This window comes from Azolla caroliniana, unplaced genomic scaffold (genome assembly GCF_043228905.1).
Source record: "Azolla caroliniana isolate FFs.n. ecotype wild unplaced genomic scaffold, voAzoCaro1.0.p SCAF_17, whole genome shotgun sequence".
NCBI classification, from domain to species: domain Eukaryota; kingdom Viridiplantae; phylum Streptophyta; class Polypodiopsida; order Salviniales; family Salviniaceae; genus Azolla; species Azolla caroliniana.
In genome coordinates this window covers 18,026,140-18,042,814 of record NW_028230452.1, presented here as the reverse complement: position 1 = coordinate 18,042,814, position 16,675 = coordinate 18,026,140, and the positions used below count along the sequence as shown (strand labels likewise).

Sequence of the window (16,675 nt, the reverse complement as noted above, 5' to 3'; positions counted from 1 at the left end):
AAATGTTTCAAAACAGAAGGTTTGAAAAAGAGTCCATCCAATTATTGTGAATATGGGCTTACTGCTTGATTGATTTGCTGATATGCGGACTGAGGGCTTCCTTGGTTCTCAAATTCATCGATTATAAAGAATGGTATCACCAGAACGGCGTCAAGTTTGTACAAACCATCAAGTTTGTACAAACCAAAAAACAAGAAAATATGAGTGCCCGCAAATCAACAAAACAAAATCCAAAATTACAAAATTGTATGTTTGTAACCCCAAATCAACCAAAGGTATTACATTATCATTGATTCTAAGCAACCGAGGTGATGTTATGTTATGGCTGCCTTCGTCCACACACTGATTCAATGGTGATCCCCGAAGCTTTTCACATTTAATAACCCTTAAGCACTTTCAGCGAACAAGAAAATCTCGAACTTTCTTTAACCACCCAATATATTCATCTTGGTACTGATTTGTTAAATGTTCCACTATAGTTTCAGCTAGGCTTGAGTTGATACCTCTAGCCTTGAGCACACTCTGGAAAACCTGTTTCAAGTTATCATTCAAGTCCCTGGACAATACAAAACACAAAATGCACAAAGAAAGATCAAAAAAGGCAACATATGTTCATAGACCGATATCACTAAAATTTCAATTCTATGCAAAGAACAAGGTGGATCATTTTCATAGAAAGGAAACACTTACTGGAAGCAAGGACCCGAATAGGGAAATTTGTCGTGGATTGAAGTTCCAAGATATGCAATATCTTCAATCACTATGGTTTCTCCCTTGGCATATGAGCACAAGAATGCGACTCGCGGTTGATCTTCTTTGGATGAATCTTTGGAGATTTGAACATTGAGAGTTAAACATTGAGAAATCTTCAAATCATCGTCGCTGTTTTCATTTTCAGAGGAAGAGTCTTCACCATGGTCTTCACCATGTGGATTTTCTAGATCTAATAAGCATTTCACTATAACTTCTTCTTTGCCAATAATCCTTCGTAACGTGAGATCACTACTTCCTTCATTCGGGACAACCTCAAATAGCTTGAATGAGCCTCGAACTTCAGTCTATTAGAGAAGTAAATGGAATCGATGAATAAAATCATAAGCATCAAAACGAGCTGCAACATAAATCATTTGCCAACAATAGTTGTTGGTACACACACTGTGCTTATCAGTACATTTCTCTGATGTTAATCCTCCATGGATTGCTTTAAAAATATAGAATTGTGAACGCTTTTTTAATCTGTGAATCTCTAGTGTGTACAGATCTTAGCATTACATTAATCCATATGCACTAATGCAAGTTAGACCATGTACATGGTTCTTTTCCGCTATATATCTGTAAATCTGTCTAGACTTTACATCATTTACATAAACAAATTTCGTGCATGTGGATGTGGTTGAAATTTATATAGACAACAAATGGTTGCAACTTTCTATAGGATCACACACTTATATGAACAAAACCTACGTCTGCTAGTGGATATACGCACAATAGGTCTTCAAATTCGAACAAATCAAACATTGTTGAATTATCAGAAGTACATGCATATCATCAATAAATCTGCGTATTTTCACAGGGATCTCACATCCTTACATTGAGAAAATGAGCATCAGAAGATGAAAGAAAATACCTGGAACTTGTTTGCAAGATCCGTGACTTCATTGATTTGTTTCTTCAAAGACTTGACAAGCAGAGAATCGGGATCTTTAGCCGCAGCATCAGTTTCTTTCTTCTTGCTTTTGATCTTGCTCTTGCTTTTAATTCCACTTTCTTCATCGGTATGGTCAAGGGAGACCTCTGTTTTTACCTTCTTCTTCTTCTTGGTTTTAATGGTAGAAGAGGATCCATCTTCTGCACATTTGGCGTTCGTGGAGACCTCATGAGCTTCTTTCTTATTCTTCTTATTCTGAGCGTGTTCTCCCTCTTCGTGATCGTCCGGATTGGGAGTAGAGGAGAAGAAATGGCGGCTGCATTGGTGCGGCAGAAGGGCCTGCGAGTGAGGGGCGAGTCTGATGGAGCGGAGCAGAGTGTTAGAACAACGAAGCAGAGCCATGGCGTGCTCCGGTTCTAGCTCAGAGATTCTCTGCCATGGATGGGAGGTTTTAGGGTTTACAGCTTCTCTGTCATCAATGGGGGTTTAGGGTTCAGAGATTCTATTTCTCTGTCTAGGGTTAGGGTTTATAGATTCTCCGTTCTCTCTAGGGTTAGGGTGAGGTTAGGGTTCCAAGGGTTTAAAAGTTTTCGGGTAGTTGCGTTCGGGCGGGCGAATATGTCCGGTTCGTGCCTGACCTAACACATTGTGAAATGGCCAGGGCGGCCATTTCGGGTCCCGACAGGTTTCCGCCTTCACACACGGTGTGAATCGGTATTAGGCCATGCTCTGCTTCTGGCCCACCATCTCCCTGAGGTCAAATGTGTTGTTGTTCTGAGTGAACCGAGTGATTACACATGCCCGCTCTTTTGACTGCTCGCGTCGGTTCATGCTATATCTGCATTGGTGATAGATAGATAGGTATGGGACAGATTAGAAGCCGACTCCATTGAACGCTTTTGTATGTGAATGATCCGATGCTGACTCTTTTGTTTGTGCACAAAACGCATGATCTCTGTAGGGATCACAAATGATTGGCATTCATCCATCTGCTTGGATTAGCATAGGTTCTTTATCATCCATGAGGAGGCCAAATTTCACCTATGGAGCCGAATAAACATATTTGTCTCGTATGTGACTCCTTCCTCCGAAGAAGATGGGGGTCATTGCTCTGTAGCAAAAAGCTTTGTAGCAAAAACCCTCAATGTCCAAATAACACATGTTTGTGTGCACTAACCCTTCATGGTTGAGTATGACACTAAAACTATCATCCACATTTATCAAAGTCATCATACTTCTCGGCGAATTCCTTTCTCTATGATGAGCATGCGAGAATTAAGTGACATTATTCATCCTCCATTAGGTTTTCGTTGCATGCCTTCATACTTGGGCGATGATACCGTGATGTCACTTCCACACCTAACTAGTGTGAGGAAGTTCAAAATTGTGTAAGAGCTTTACGAGAGCCAGGTCTCACGGGGGTAGCAAGATGGAGTTACATACATTCTACCATTCTTATGTTCTATCGGGGCCAATGTTGAGGGTTAACATTTGCAATGACAATTTTTTAGTTGACATTTTATCATCGTGCCACCTTCATCCTTACGGCATTTGGGCAACTATCCTCGATGATCATATACATACATACTCCACAATATCACTTGAGAAATCCAATAGATCTTCTACTTTCATCTTTTTAACCATTTTTCAATATGTCTAGTGCTTAGCTAGGTGAGAGGAATTTACTCTAATTAAAATTTATTATCTTGCATCCTATGTTCCCAAGCATGCTCTAACAATCTTTGATAGGGGATATTCTTTATCATTATGATATACTTGTATACTCTTTGCATGATTAGCGCCTCTATGGGAAGATATTTCTTTCTTATAACCTGACACGATTTTCCCGATCGTGGGAAAGTGTGGATAACTTGCTTGACCCCTATGTTGCTTACGAGGCACTTTGAGCATCCATATTTTATTGGCATTCAACTTGCTCAATACCATCACGGTACAAACTACATTATGCTCTAATCATATTCTAACCTCTATAACTCTTTTCCAAACTTCAATCTTCTTAGCACAATATCAAAGGTTTTTTGAAGTCCATGAAATGACAATGTAGTGTTTTTCCTTGAAGCGTACTCTCTTCCATTATTACTCTTAGCATAACCAAATGATCAACATATAGAATATTTTGGTCTAAAGCATCCTTCACCAAAGTGCTCATTTGTGAGTCAGTGACGATGTTCAACCCACAAGCTAATCTTTTTGTTCCACACTAATGCTATACAACTTGGCCATAACTGGACTAACCATTGATAATTCGATAACTGGATGCCGAATTTTTTATCTCCTCATGTTACCGATTGGGTTAATCCAATTCCTACACTAATATTTTGGGAAAACCTTGATTGATAGCCAGATCCATGATCGTAGTGTCGAGTCTACGGGTCTTGTCCATTGTGAGGCGCTCGCTTGTCAATAAAGTTAGCCTCCACTGATCGATCTGCCATCGAACATCTGTTTAGCTCCCTCTATTGAGATCTCAATCAATAAACACAAAATGCATTATATGGTGCTTTTGCAAACTCAAATGTCACAGGCATTATATCCCGATCATGCATATAAAGTAACCCTAAACCCTAAACCCTAAACCTTAAACCTTAAACCCTCTGGTCAGAATAATCTAAACTCTAGGCCAATAGAGTTATCCATTTTTTGTATTGGGGGGCTTCCCTCCCTTTTTAAAAAAAAAACATAACAAATTCCTAAACCTAACTATATTGGGCGGGAAACTCTGCCCCTGCCCCTCCTGCCTCTGTTGCTAACCCTAACCCTAACCCTAACCCTAATCCTAGCCTTAACCCTAACCCTGATCCTATCCGTATCCATATCCCTGACCCTCGTCAACACCATGTGCGTGTCTGCCTGCCTAACGCCCCTCTAACCATGGCCCTGCACGTCTCCTTCCACCCCCCAGAGACCTGCTTCGGGATCCCTGCGCGCACTTGTTAGTGAGTGTGAAAGTCTATTGCGCAGGAGAAGCAGAAGCAGAAGAGCGTTTCGTAGAAGAATAAAAGAAGAAGAAGAAGAAGAAGAAGAAGAAGAAGAAGAAGAAGAAGGGATTTTTGTGGACGAATAAAAGAAGAAGCAGAAGATTGCGAAGAGGGCCTTATAGACGAATATAAGAAGAATATTTCGTTCTACCACCATGCCTCGCTTTTTCTCGTATCCTGTTCTAGACAAGAAGGAGATATGCAAACATATCGCAGATATGGGAGGTGCTCCCAAGCTCTCTTTAGAGAACCTGATTTCTCCTTCGCCAGATGTTATCATGCCGATCTATGAATTCCTCGTTTCTGTTCAGCCTGTATACTCGTCATATTCCAGGTTTCAACATCTTCTTCTCTTGCGATTCTTTCTGTGAATTCGTGGTAATTCATGTTCCATTTTGTCTGTTATTATGCGTACATGCATTCTGTTTTTCCTTTCATGAATGGTTGAGAGCGAAAAATGAAAAGTTTTGCATTCTCATTGTACAACGAGAAGCTTTGGCTTTGGCATTGAACTATGAAAGCTTTCTTATGCGAACACCAAAGTTCTTTAGTTTCTCACTGTGCTCGTTCTATTCACCCAGCATGGGAAGGGAAATGTTGGTCAATACTTGTGATTGTGATTATTAAGATATCATGCCCCCTAATCCTGCAATTGAACAATTTAGGGATTGTTTGTTCTTCATTATAAGATTCAAGAAACCTGTCAAAATCTCTTTAACATGCCATTTGATGGAAGGTAGTGTTATCACGTCAACTGAATTAGATTAAAGTGTGCAGACTTGAATTTCTTGCGTAATACAGTCAGGACGGCTGGAGGTGCTTAGATGATGTGAAGAAGCGTACAATTTTTCAGAGAAATGGAGTCTGCCTTTCTGATTTTGTCAATCAATTTGTATCTTTGTAAATGATGTTAAGTAAGATTTAGGGTCAAGGGGAGTTTTTTCTGCAATGTACATGGATGTATGCATAGGATAAAGAGATATGTGAATCCAAAACCTAGAATACTGGAACCCTCTGAGTTGAATTCTAGTAACACTCGTTTCACTATTGAACACAGCACTTGTTGACCTAACCTGTGTTTATAGACTGTGATATGGACTCCTCTCTGATTTTCAAATCATTTCTCCAAATGCCCTAAGTTTTGTTCTTTCCCCAAATGCACTTTTGTTGACCCTCTCCAGGTCAATTATATGTGCTATTTGAGTGAGTAGGTTGTGAAAAAGGATCCCCTTTTCTCCTCAATTAATTTGCTATTGAGCAATTAGATGGTCAAAGTGATCTCCTTTTCCTTTATTTCAGAGCTTGTTCGGGAGCATTTGGAGAAATAACAAATACTTAGGTACATTTTGAGAAATATCAAATACATTGGGGCTTTTGGGGAAATAAAAGAAAACCTCAGAGGTCTTTCAGAGTTTTTCCCTTTTATATATGGTTATGTTTTTGATGGAAAATCATATCATAATCTTGACCAAAATGGTTTTGCTCTGAAAGAAGTTTTACAAACCTTGACCATTTTGAAGTAAGTTCTAAGTAGTAAAGTAACTCTTAAGCGGAGATATGAAGGAGGGAAATGCTTGTTACTTTCACATGAATTGGAATGTGTCCAGTTTCTGTTTGTCAGTATAAAACAATAGTATATTCGTTTCTTATTTTTATGAACGAGAATTTCCATTTTGTTCGCTTTCTATGCTTAATATTTTCTTCTAGATGACATTCTGATTGATTTATGCATATAGTTCCAATGGTACATTTAATGAACTAGAAAATGTTTATCTTTTAGAGAAGAATCGACACAACCGGGATTCGAGGCTATCCAAGCACTAGGAGATTATCCAGAGATGCACACCGAATCTTATACAGCTATGCAATTCTTTTCTCGCTTGAATAAGTTCATGATGGCTGCAGGTGCAGATGATTTTTCTGTTATAAATGACATTTCCCGCCCCGAGTCACAACGGACAATTCGGTTCTTATCGGCAGCTATCAACTACATCATATTCAGGTAAGTGTATTTATGAAAAATTTTCACTTCCCTTTTTAAGTGCCTCTATAGATACACTTTTTGACCATCCTTCCAAAGGATGCACCCCTTTAGTTTCTTTGAAAAGCTCACATTAAGATCACCATGTTTCCAGCAATATGAAGGCCGCTTTTATCGCCGAGCTCACTGCAGTACGGAATGAGGAATTGACTAAACTGGAGCAAGTTAGTCAGGAGAAAGCCAAGGTCACCAAACAATGATATGTTTGGAATACCTATATATATATATATTTAAACCTTTACAACACTTACGTACAATGCATAAGAAAATGTAACCAGAATGATCTGAGATTTGTCTTTTGTGTATTCATAATAAGCTTTTAATGAATAGAAAGAAGAAGGAAAAAAACTGTAGGGGTACGTTGCTGAAATATTTTTGTCACAGTATGCAGTACCATATAGCACCAGTCATATGCAAAGGAAGTGATGAAAAACTATAGTGCTGATCATGTATTGAGTTATTTGCACTGTGAGACAATATTATCCATAACCAATGATCATTCAGGGTGGTAATCAGATGAAACTCTCTGCTATTTTTCCTGTGTCTGATAGTGTCATGTTATCTGTTCATCCATATAACCTTTAGTTCTCTTGTTCTATGAAGTTTCTTTGAAACTGCAAGCTCTAGAATGAATTTCTTGTTTGTAGTCTTGGCTAATCTAATACTATGCAGTTAGTCAAAATATCATGAAGGATGATGATTGGATTCTAGTAAGCATATTGGTTTCAGGAAGAAACTGTTTCTTGGAAATTTATGTGAAGCTGAATTATTAAGATATATAGATATCTTTTTAATGTCCACAGGAGACCTATTGCGGTCTATGAGACGGGGCCTAGCCCATTGTGAAATTGGACGCTTTATTGTATCATCTGAGTGTGATACTAGATGCCTGAGGATTGTGTACGCTAGATATCCTCCATGAAAGCTTAGATTGTAATCTGACAATGGATACATGCTGGGATGGGTGGTTGGGAAGGATTTTCTAGTGTGCAATTGTTTCTTTCCCTCACAAATTTCATTATTTGACAATTAAGCCTATGAATTAAGCTTCCTACTGTCTAAAGTAGGAGACTGTTTTATGGTGCTCATGTCTACCTCAATGAATATGTGTTTTTCTGGTCATACATGTTATATTTAGGAGTTAAGATTTGATTGAATTATGTGCATTACATATTCTTGGAAAGGAAGGCATATCTGATGAAGATGTGGGTGGCTATTTCATTAAAAGGTCTTGGATTTTCTTGGTTGGTTGTAACTATTAGATAGAAAATGATATTGCTCAAATTGAAAAAGAAGGGATGGCAGCACGCCCACAAATGGAGGCATTAGAGCTGGAAATAAAAGAGCTGAACAATCTGATCCAGACCCTGAATAAGCAGCAACGTGTATTGCAATCTGACATCAATAATTTGAAACAGGAAGATATTAGCATTGTAGACAAGGTTTGTTTTCTTGGTATCTACAGGTGATAATATCAGCATTTTACCATGTTTATCAAGAATCAGGAAAAATCTCCCTCTGATACAGATATCGAGTGTGGATTTTGAAATCATGCAAAAACAGCAAGAAGGTTCTAATATTCGGTCACAAATAGTGGAAAATCCACAGGAATTACAGGTGAAATAGCATCAGAGCTGTCAGCATTGGCATTTGCTGAAGAAGATGTCTGTTATTATTAATGCCTTTCGTTGTTTGTAGAAAACACTTGAAGAGAAGAAAGTTGCATTATCTGAAGAAGAAGATTTAATGAAGAAGGCTTATGAAAATCTCGAGAGATGGAAAGCGAAAACAGAGGTCATTACAAAGGTAGGTTCATTATCTCTCTCTCCCTCTTTCCACTAGGTTACGAGTTTGCTTAGATGATGTCTAATTGCTTTAGATTTTGAAAGAGGGTTGCTTAAATATGGCAAGAGCAGCTATTCTGACTTTTTTTTCAATTCAACAGACAGAAAAGAAGATACTCAAACTCCAAGAAGCGCTGCAGTCACTAGAAGAGCAGGTATGTGATTAGGAATGAATTGGAATCACGAACTGTATAGAGAATGCTGCATTAACAGGATAATACCATTGAATGACAGGTAAATGACCGCAACACAGAAAAGGTTCTAAAGGAACGCAAGTCAAAGCTCAAGGCCATGGAAAAAGAAGAGTGGTCTCTTGATGCGCAGAGAGATGAACTGAAATGGAGTGGTAAATGGGTCAATTCTTGAAGGCTATATGTTTGTTGCCAAGAAAGATATATTAACGTCTCTAAAAGACTATAATGGCCAATGAGACGAACAAATGTTTCCAAATTTCCAATATTAAAATGCTTTAAGTTTATGGTGTCAAAATTTCTCTTTTTTATAGCGAAGAGACTGGAAGAACATGCTGAAAAACAGATGCAACATAGTAATGCTGCATCGCAGGATCTTGAAGCCATGAAAAGAAGAGAAGAGGAATGTAAAGTAGACCACGATGAACGCCATCATGTCATCATTGAATTAGATAACCGAGTATATCTCTATCTCCTTTTTTTATATCTTTTTGTTAGTTGAGACTTGTGTTTGCTGAAAACTACTTTGTCATATCAACAGACCAACAATTTGAAAAAGGCTCTGTCTGACAAGCTGGTTTACAAGGAAAACAAGAAATCTCAGCTTCAAGCGTCTGCTGAGAAGATATTAGCAGCGGTAATGGTTTTTGATACCTTTTTCTGTTTCTATTAATGCACATCAGATTTTATTTAAACAGGTAAGAAATAGTGAGAAGAAAGCAATGTAACCAGCAAGATCATGGATGAGGATATTGTAGAGTAAAAAGGCTGGGGAAAGGAGTTAATAAGAATTTTCCTTTTGCAGACTATAAGGTTCCATGAGGAAGTATTTTCAAGAGCTGGAGCTTTTGGAACAACGTAAATGTGTAGAATGGAAGAAGCTTATTTCGGAACAGGCACACATGGAGAGTTGAAGGTCTAGAACTTGTGTGGTTTCCAAGTCAACTGTGTTGACTACGTTTGCCCTTTCTAATGGTGCTATATTGTACATCCTTATTGTATCCTTTCCATAGCAAATGAAACCATGTAACATTCATAATTGATCGAGTCAAGCTTTTGTTGTTGTTGGAAAGCATTAGGCCAAAGAGTAATGTGCTTTAGAGATATATATTATTTGGCATTTTATAACACTTGTTTTACTTCTGAAATTGAACTACTGGACACCACCAGTATGTTTACTCAGAGTCTTTTCAAATGTCTTCAGTCATATAAATCACAGTTTTTTATTTCCATTTAAAATTTTGAGGTTTTTGAAAGAGTTCTTCTATCATTCAAATGTTGCAAAACGTGTACTATTTAATTTAACAGATGAGAAGCTCATCTGTTATAATGATTTGATTGATATCCAAGGTTCTATTGTATGATTTGTTTGATGAGCCTAGCATGCAGCATTCTTGTGAGAATATGATCAGCTTTCAATCACCATCTGTGCCATAATGTTCAGTGATTATGTGCAGAATTGCAGTCGTGATATGTATGGCAAGGCCAACTTTGACATTAATAGATCAGTCATTGGCATAAATAATGTTAAAAACTGTTTGAGAACACTGATCTACTTATATGGGCAAGAAAATAAAGCACCCATTTAACTTGAATATAAGAAATTGCGTATTGAATTATGAGGATTCAACATATTCCTGACCTATTTTGATTCAATCACCAATTTACACCTATTTTGATTCTCGCATAACCTTGTTGGCAGTTTGGCCATATGGCATCATGGTATATCTCATCTATGTCCTTGCTGGCCATTTCTCCCACCATTGCTATCGTATATATACTAGAGCTTCATTATCCTCGCTTAACAATGTTATCAAGCTTCATGTATTTTTGCTTTATCACGGGACATGTAACCTATGAGAATAGATCATCATTGGGTTGTATTGCATTCATGCATATGCCTCCTTTGGCATATCGGAAATGTTTATTCATAGTTAACATTTTGCATAACATTTCTGAGACCCATGATCCAGCTTCCATCAATCAAAATATTGGCAGTCTTATGTGATTGAGTGGAGCTTACTAGGGACATCATAGGTCTCTCTCTATGTTTGTCTTATTCTTGTCAGACGGATCTTGTCAGTCGAAGATGAGGAGGAAGAAACACAACTCGAAGTAATTCCTCCATGTGGCCAGATTGCATCGAGAATCCTCACCTCAGAGCAAAATTGGATTCGAGAAAATATGGTAAACACTAAGCTTGTCCATAAGGGACAACTATTTCACTTACCGATTTGTTCTATTCATCAACCACCAATTGATTCGGAAACAGGAAGATGGGCTCTAGAGATAAGAGAGCTGCATTCAATGCATGTGTAGAACTTGAAAAGCAAAATGAAGATAAATCCACATGCTACTGTAGTGCCATTCTCAGTAATGGTAGACCCAGATCAGTGCCCAATTGCAGTAGACTTCAAGTACAATTCGGTTGATGGTTACGCATACTATGTGATTGGAGGATCCCACTCTGTTGAAGCCCGATGTTAACTTGTGAAGGAGTATCCTCTTACCCCGTTCTTCAAATATGCAGAATGTAAAGTGTACACTGGACTTACACATGAAGAAGCCAAGTTGTTAGCCTGGGACCACAATAATGATAATGACTATAGACATGAGATGTCATGCATAGAGCGCATTAGGTTCTTTCATCATGAATACCTTGGTGCCTTGCAAAAATTTGGTCCTAGGTTGCATCCTTGATTGCCTTGCAACAATTTGGTCAAGAGCCAAGAAAATTACTTGTAATGCATGATTGGAGTATCATGAACTTATCACCATCAAAGGATCCACCACAACTAATCAAATGTATAAAGGAGAAGGAATCATCTATCGACAATGGCAAGCAAGAAGAGGAAAGCATAACAATTGATGAATCTTCGTGGGATATGGAAAACAAATCGTTCCACATGGTGTCTAAGGAAGAAGAAGAAGTCATTGAAGAGAAAAGTATTATCACACTAAAGGGGAAAAAGAAGATGATTTCAAACGATGTCCAAGGAGAAGAGAATCTAAGGTTTATTTCTCTTCTTTTTAAGTTTCCAAAGTTATTCATAAATGACTATTCACAGATAAGAGTAGAAGGCATCAAGCACCACATCAAGTTGGAGGATTTGAAGTTTGTCTCACCTATTGTTGTGGTTCCAAAGGAGAAAGACATCAATTTCCAACCCTTGAATGATTCAACCAAATGAGATCTATTTTTGCTTCCTTTTCGAGATGCGATTATAGATGAAATGGTCAAACATACAAAACAAGGTAGTATGGAGAATGTCATGTGCCAAGAAGGAATTCACGTGGAATCAAAGATCAAAGTAATTCAAAAGGTGACTACTCCGACGAGTCTCAAAGCTTTGAAGGTGTTTGTGCAAAAGGTTTGCTCGCTCAAAAGGTTTATTCATATGTTGACATGTTTACTTCTCTCAAGAGCTATGTATCGCATGACCCTACTCGTGTTTGGAGAGTTGACAAAGACATAGTATTTGTGGTAACCTCTTTCTTTGTGTTGACAAGGAGAAAGATGGCGATGGCAATTGTCAATGTGTGTGTGGGTGTGTGTCTAGGAGTGAGGTTTTTCCTATCGACTAGTGGGGGTTTTACTCACATAATTTGTTTTATTTATTCTCTCCTTCTTTGTCTATAGCCATGAATAAGGCGAAGGAGAATCTTTGGTTTTATTAGTAGCTTAGGGTTCACCATAAATGGTTCACCAAGAAGCAAGGGGGAGGGCTAAATGTGAAAGTGTTTTTAGAATTCAAAGTATTGAACACTACAAGAATATATGGTTTGGAGCATTCACATCCGGAGGTCAAGGACACAAACCAAGGTCTTAAGGATAAGTCAAACTAAAAGCAAGACACATGGAGAAAAGTAAAAGAAAAAAAAAGTGGGGTACCAAAACATAGTTTGAAACGAACACCCATAACTCATTCGTTTAGAAGCCAAATATTATGTTCAAATATAGGTTGGAAAGCTTGTAAAGAGAGCTATCCGTAGCTTTTTAAATCTCTATATTTGGAGCTCGGATGAGGGAGATATGACGATTAGAAGATCGTTGTCTCATAGCTAAGTATAAAGAATGAAAAGTTCTAAAAAAAGCGTGGTTGAGAGGAGTCTCTTTCTTGTGGTGATTTCTTTCAAATTCATGTAGTGTTGTTTGAATTCTTATCAATAGATATTTGTAGTTGTATCTTCTTTCTCTCTTCCTTCTTTCATGATCAATAGATCTTTGTAGTTTTAGATTTATATATCTTCTTTATCTTTTCTTTTTATCATCACTCTATCACATTGTTAAGAAGAAGAAGAAGAAGAAGAAGAAGAAGAAGAAGAAGAAGAAGAAGGCCATTGCATATTTTAATGTGTGCATAAAAAACTAATCATTGATAATGTCTCTAATATGGTTTTTAAAGATGGTTCAGAGTTTTCTGTATAGAGTCGCTAAATATTTTTCGAATGGGTTGTCCTGTTTGGCTTTAAGTGATAATTATCACAGCTTATAGGGCTAGTGACACTTGCGATGGAATGTTCAAATGGCAATCATGTATGTGGTGGGTAAGTGTTTCTAATCCCTCTTAAAACATAATAAGGTTTCATAAGCGATAAAACATTGTGATTAATTTTGTTTTATGTTTCTTGTAATATTGATAAATTAATGTATTTAACTTGGCTTAGTGTTGCTGGAATATTGTGTGCGTGAAATTCAATGGGCCACATCTTTAATATTTGGATGCAATGATAAGATATTGTATTTAATCTCCAATCTTTTTTCGAAATCTCCTACTTTTCTCCTATCTGTTGTCTATTTTCCCCAACCAACAATGAACTCAGGCTTTATATGTACTATTTAATGCCCAATAATTATGCTTTTTATAGTTTCTGTTAGGAATAATGGGTTTTCCTACATTAATAAGACCATTCAAATTACTGATAATAAATATCGCATGGTCTCCTGGAATGGATCAATGGTTGATAAAAAAAGGGATAAGTTATTCTCTTTACTGGTTTATATAATGTGCTCCTGCTAGGTGCTTATTATCTAGCAAATGTTATTGATAAACTGTTTTCTATAGTTTAAATCTTGTACAAAATAAATCCATAATGCACCTTTTCGAGAGAGATAGAAATGTTTGAGATCTTCGAGAGAGATAGAAATGAACCTTTTCTTTATTTTTACCCTCAACAAGTACCTGCACTGTACGCATCTCGAAAATACTGTATACAGCCATGGCAGAGGATCTCGTAGAGTTCTTGAATGCTTCCATAGGCAACAATACAATTTTCGCATGCAAAATTCACACAGAAAAGATGAATTGGAAGTCCAAAGGTTATGGATTTGTTCATTTTGAGACAGAAGGAGATGCAAAGAAAGCTGTAGAACTAGCAAAAAAATGCCGGCTTAAATTTGAAGGAAGCATGCTAGAGGTTGAATTTGAGGCCAAAGAAATTGTAAGCCCGACCACAAATAAGCATTCAATGCAAGTCTTTGTATGTTGGATGTCTTACAAACCCTACCATAGTGTTTGTGTTATGGTCTTCAAAGAGGGAGGTTACTCTAGAGCCAGATTGCAAAAAAGAAAAATTAGCTCTTATAGTGGATATCCTTGATAGTGGTGCAAAATATAAACTAACTTGGAAGCTTAAAAGCTTGGACATTTCTGGCACTGATCAAGAGAAGAACTTGAAGGACAATTTTGTATTGCTGCATGTATAATCTCTCTCTCTCTCTCTCTCTCTCTCTCTCTCTCTCTCTCTTTTCGTAAATAATGGCTTTCATTACGAAAGAAAAAATACCACCATGACTAACTTACAACAAACTATAGAACCCCTTCTATCTAGGGATCTAACGAAAACTACGACACCAAACTCAATGCCACCCTACACACCAATTCAAATGGCGAATATGATGGTTTGGAGGTGTATTAGTTTAGTGTGGATGTCTCTAACCGGAGTACGTCTATCTTCCTTCAATTGGGTTTTGCACATATGGAGAACAATGAACCAATGCCTCATTCTCAAATTATTTTTGAGTTCTTGAGGTATTGGGGGCTATGGTTCAATTGGAATATACGGAATGCCTTCATTTTTTATTCGCAAGTGGGGGTGAGAAAATATGTTCTAAAGTTAAAAGGACTTCTTTTGTGGCAATTGACAGTGCTAGAGAAGTCACGAAATCTGAACCAGGAAGAGAGAGAACTCTACAAAGTCACATCTCTCTCTCTCTCTCTCTCTCTCTCTCTCTCTCTCTCTCTCTCTCTTTTCTGTATTTCACATTGTTAGAAGATGATAAAAATGAAATTTTGGTGTAAGAGAACTCATTCATCGTACTATATGGGTAGAGTACTTGTGTGACTTGATAAAGATGATGACGCTAACATCTTCCAATTTTTATGAATCTGGACACTAGCAATGGGCACGGTTTGACCGAACTGAACCATTTATATAAACAAAAACCAAACCAAACCATTTATAAACTCTCAAGCCATTTAAACCAAATTGTTTAAGAAAAAGTAAACCAAACCATTTTAAAAAGTTGAAACCAAATTGAACCATTTAATAAAAGATTTAAACCTAACCATTTAAGTCAAACTAATTAAAAATCTAAATAAACAAAAATACATTAAATTAAATAAGCATTTAAGTTAAATTTATTACATCAATAAAAGGAACTTTAATTAAACCATTCAATTAAGTAAGCATTTAAGTTAAATCAATTAAATAAATAAAAAACCATTAAATTAATAAAATATTAAGGTAAAAAAAAAGTTAACCAAAAACCAACAAAACCTTTAAAGCTATAAACCAATAAACCCGAGTTTTAGAACCAAACCAAACCGTTTATTAAAAATCCAAAACAAATCAAACCATTAAATTTTTTTGAAACCAAGAAACCGTTAAACCACGGTTTAACAGTTTGGTTGGGTTTGAGATGAAACCATTGCTATTGGACACAATAAGTAATGGTTACAATTGTGCGTGTTTTTTAATTTTCTTTAATTTCCCCTTCTTATAAGAAAAACGCAAAGTGACCCTCGGTAAGAAGTAATATGAAACATTTATTGCATGAATTCTTTTATAATAAGAAATTGTGACACATTTTGCGTTTTATTTCTTCTTAATTTTACTTGACACACAATGGCTGTTGTAAAATAGTTAAGTTGCATGTGAATATACAGGGGACTTAAGAGCCAATTAAGTGGTTCAATAACTAGAACTTAGCACCTAATTAGTTAACTCATTACAATATATTTTATTGTAAAAAAATATGAATGGAATCGTAGGTTAATAAAGGCAGCTTTCATATATGTATATTCTCCATTGTATTCTGTGGGTTTATATCTTTAATTCCAGATTCATTTTCAAATCTCGATCACTACGGATATTTCGACATGTTTTGAGGATTCCTCTTACACTACTTTAAGCACCAATGATGTAGCTCAATTGGTCTTTATGATTTGAGTCAAGATTTATGGGTTTGTCAAAGAAACACTAGGAACTTGTGATATTTTTAGTGTTTACCTTAGTTTCCTATTTAAAAGAGGGCAATTAATACTACTGTTTGTGTTTGTCAAGAGAGATTAAGCAAGAAGTCAATATTACTCATACAACCTTTTTTTCAGAGATTGAATTTATGTACATATTTCAATTTGATACATTTTCTGAGATTCATATTTCAGTTTAAGTAAAGATTGTTTCCACATGTATGTAACAAACGTGTTCCTTATGCAGAATGTATTTGATTTATAAATGAAAAATGATATTTTCCATATCTTTGCATCAATTAAAAATCTTTAATTTGATATGAATTTTGGTTCATTAAAGGTAAGAAATAAATTGTATTTACTTGCCTCAAGTCATGGAGGATTATTGCTGATAATTTGTTACTTCTAAATAATTTGTTACAGATGAAACATGCTCCAAAGATCAAGCAGAAATTCGGTAGCAACAAAAGAAAGAGG

At 36.6% G+C, this 16,675-nt stretch overlaps 2 protein-coding genes across 5 annotated transcripts; one reads left to right on the top strand and one right to left on the bottom strand.

The window, feature by feature from the left end:
* LOC147853372 (mitochondrial acidic protein MAM33-like) lies at window positions 1-2,183 on the bottom strand. Of its 3 annotated transcripts, none has more exons than XR_015531271.1 (4): window positions 1,628-2,183; window positions 691-1,058; window positions 283-556; window positions 1-100 (listed from the first exon to the last, which is right to left on the bottom strand). XR_015531271.1 is itself a non-coding variant. In XM_087333009.1 (3 exons), the coding sequence occupies exons 1-3, from the start codon at window positions 2,048-2,050 to the stop codon at window positions 397-399; spliced, it is 951 nt and encodes a 316-aa protein (XP_087189135.1). In that variant the 5' UTR covers window positions 2,051-2,183; the 3' UTR covers window positions 216-396. The 3 variants fall into 3 exon arrangements, 1 of the variants encoding a protein (XP_087189135.1); XR_015531272.1 differs by having other exon boundaries at window positions 1-96; XM_087333009.1 differs by lacking the exon at window positions 1-100 and having other exon boundaries at window positions 216-556.
* A 2,219-nt stretch (window positions 2,184-4,402) lies between these two features.
* On the top strand, window positions 4,403-9,905 carry LOC147853371 (kinetochore protein NUF2 homolog). Of its 2 annotated transcripts, XM_087333683.1 has the most exons (12): window positions 4,403-4,721; window positions 4,770-4,981; window positions 6,428-6,649; window positions 6,783-6,873; window positions 7,951-8,130; window positions 8,216-8,305; window positions 8,387-8,494; window positions 8,634-8,687; window positions 8,767-8,878; window positions 9,038-9,183; window positions 9,265-9,360; window positions 9,529-9,905. In XM_087333683.1, the coding sequence occupies exons 2-12, from the start codon at window positions 4,803-4,805 to the stop codon at window positions 9,583-9,585; spliced, it is 1,335 nt and encodes a 444-aa protein (XP_087189809.1). In that variant the 5' UTR covers window positions 4,403-4,721; window positions 4,770-4,802; the 3' UTR covers window positions 9,586-9,905. The 2 variants fall into 2 exon arrangements, with proteins under 2 accessions (XP_087189809.1, XP_087189808.1); XM_087333682.1 differs by lacking the exon at window positions 4,403-4,721 and having other exon boundaries at window positions 4,731-4,981.
* The last annotated feature ends 6,770 nt before the right edge of the window (window positions 9,906-16,675 follow it).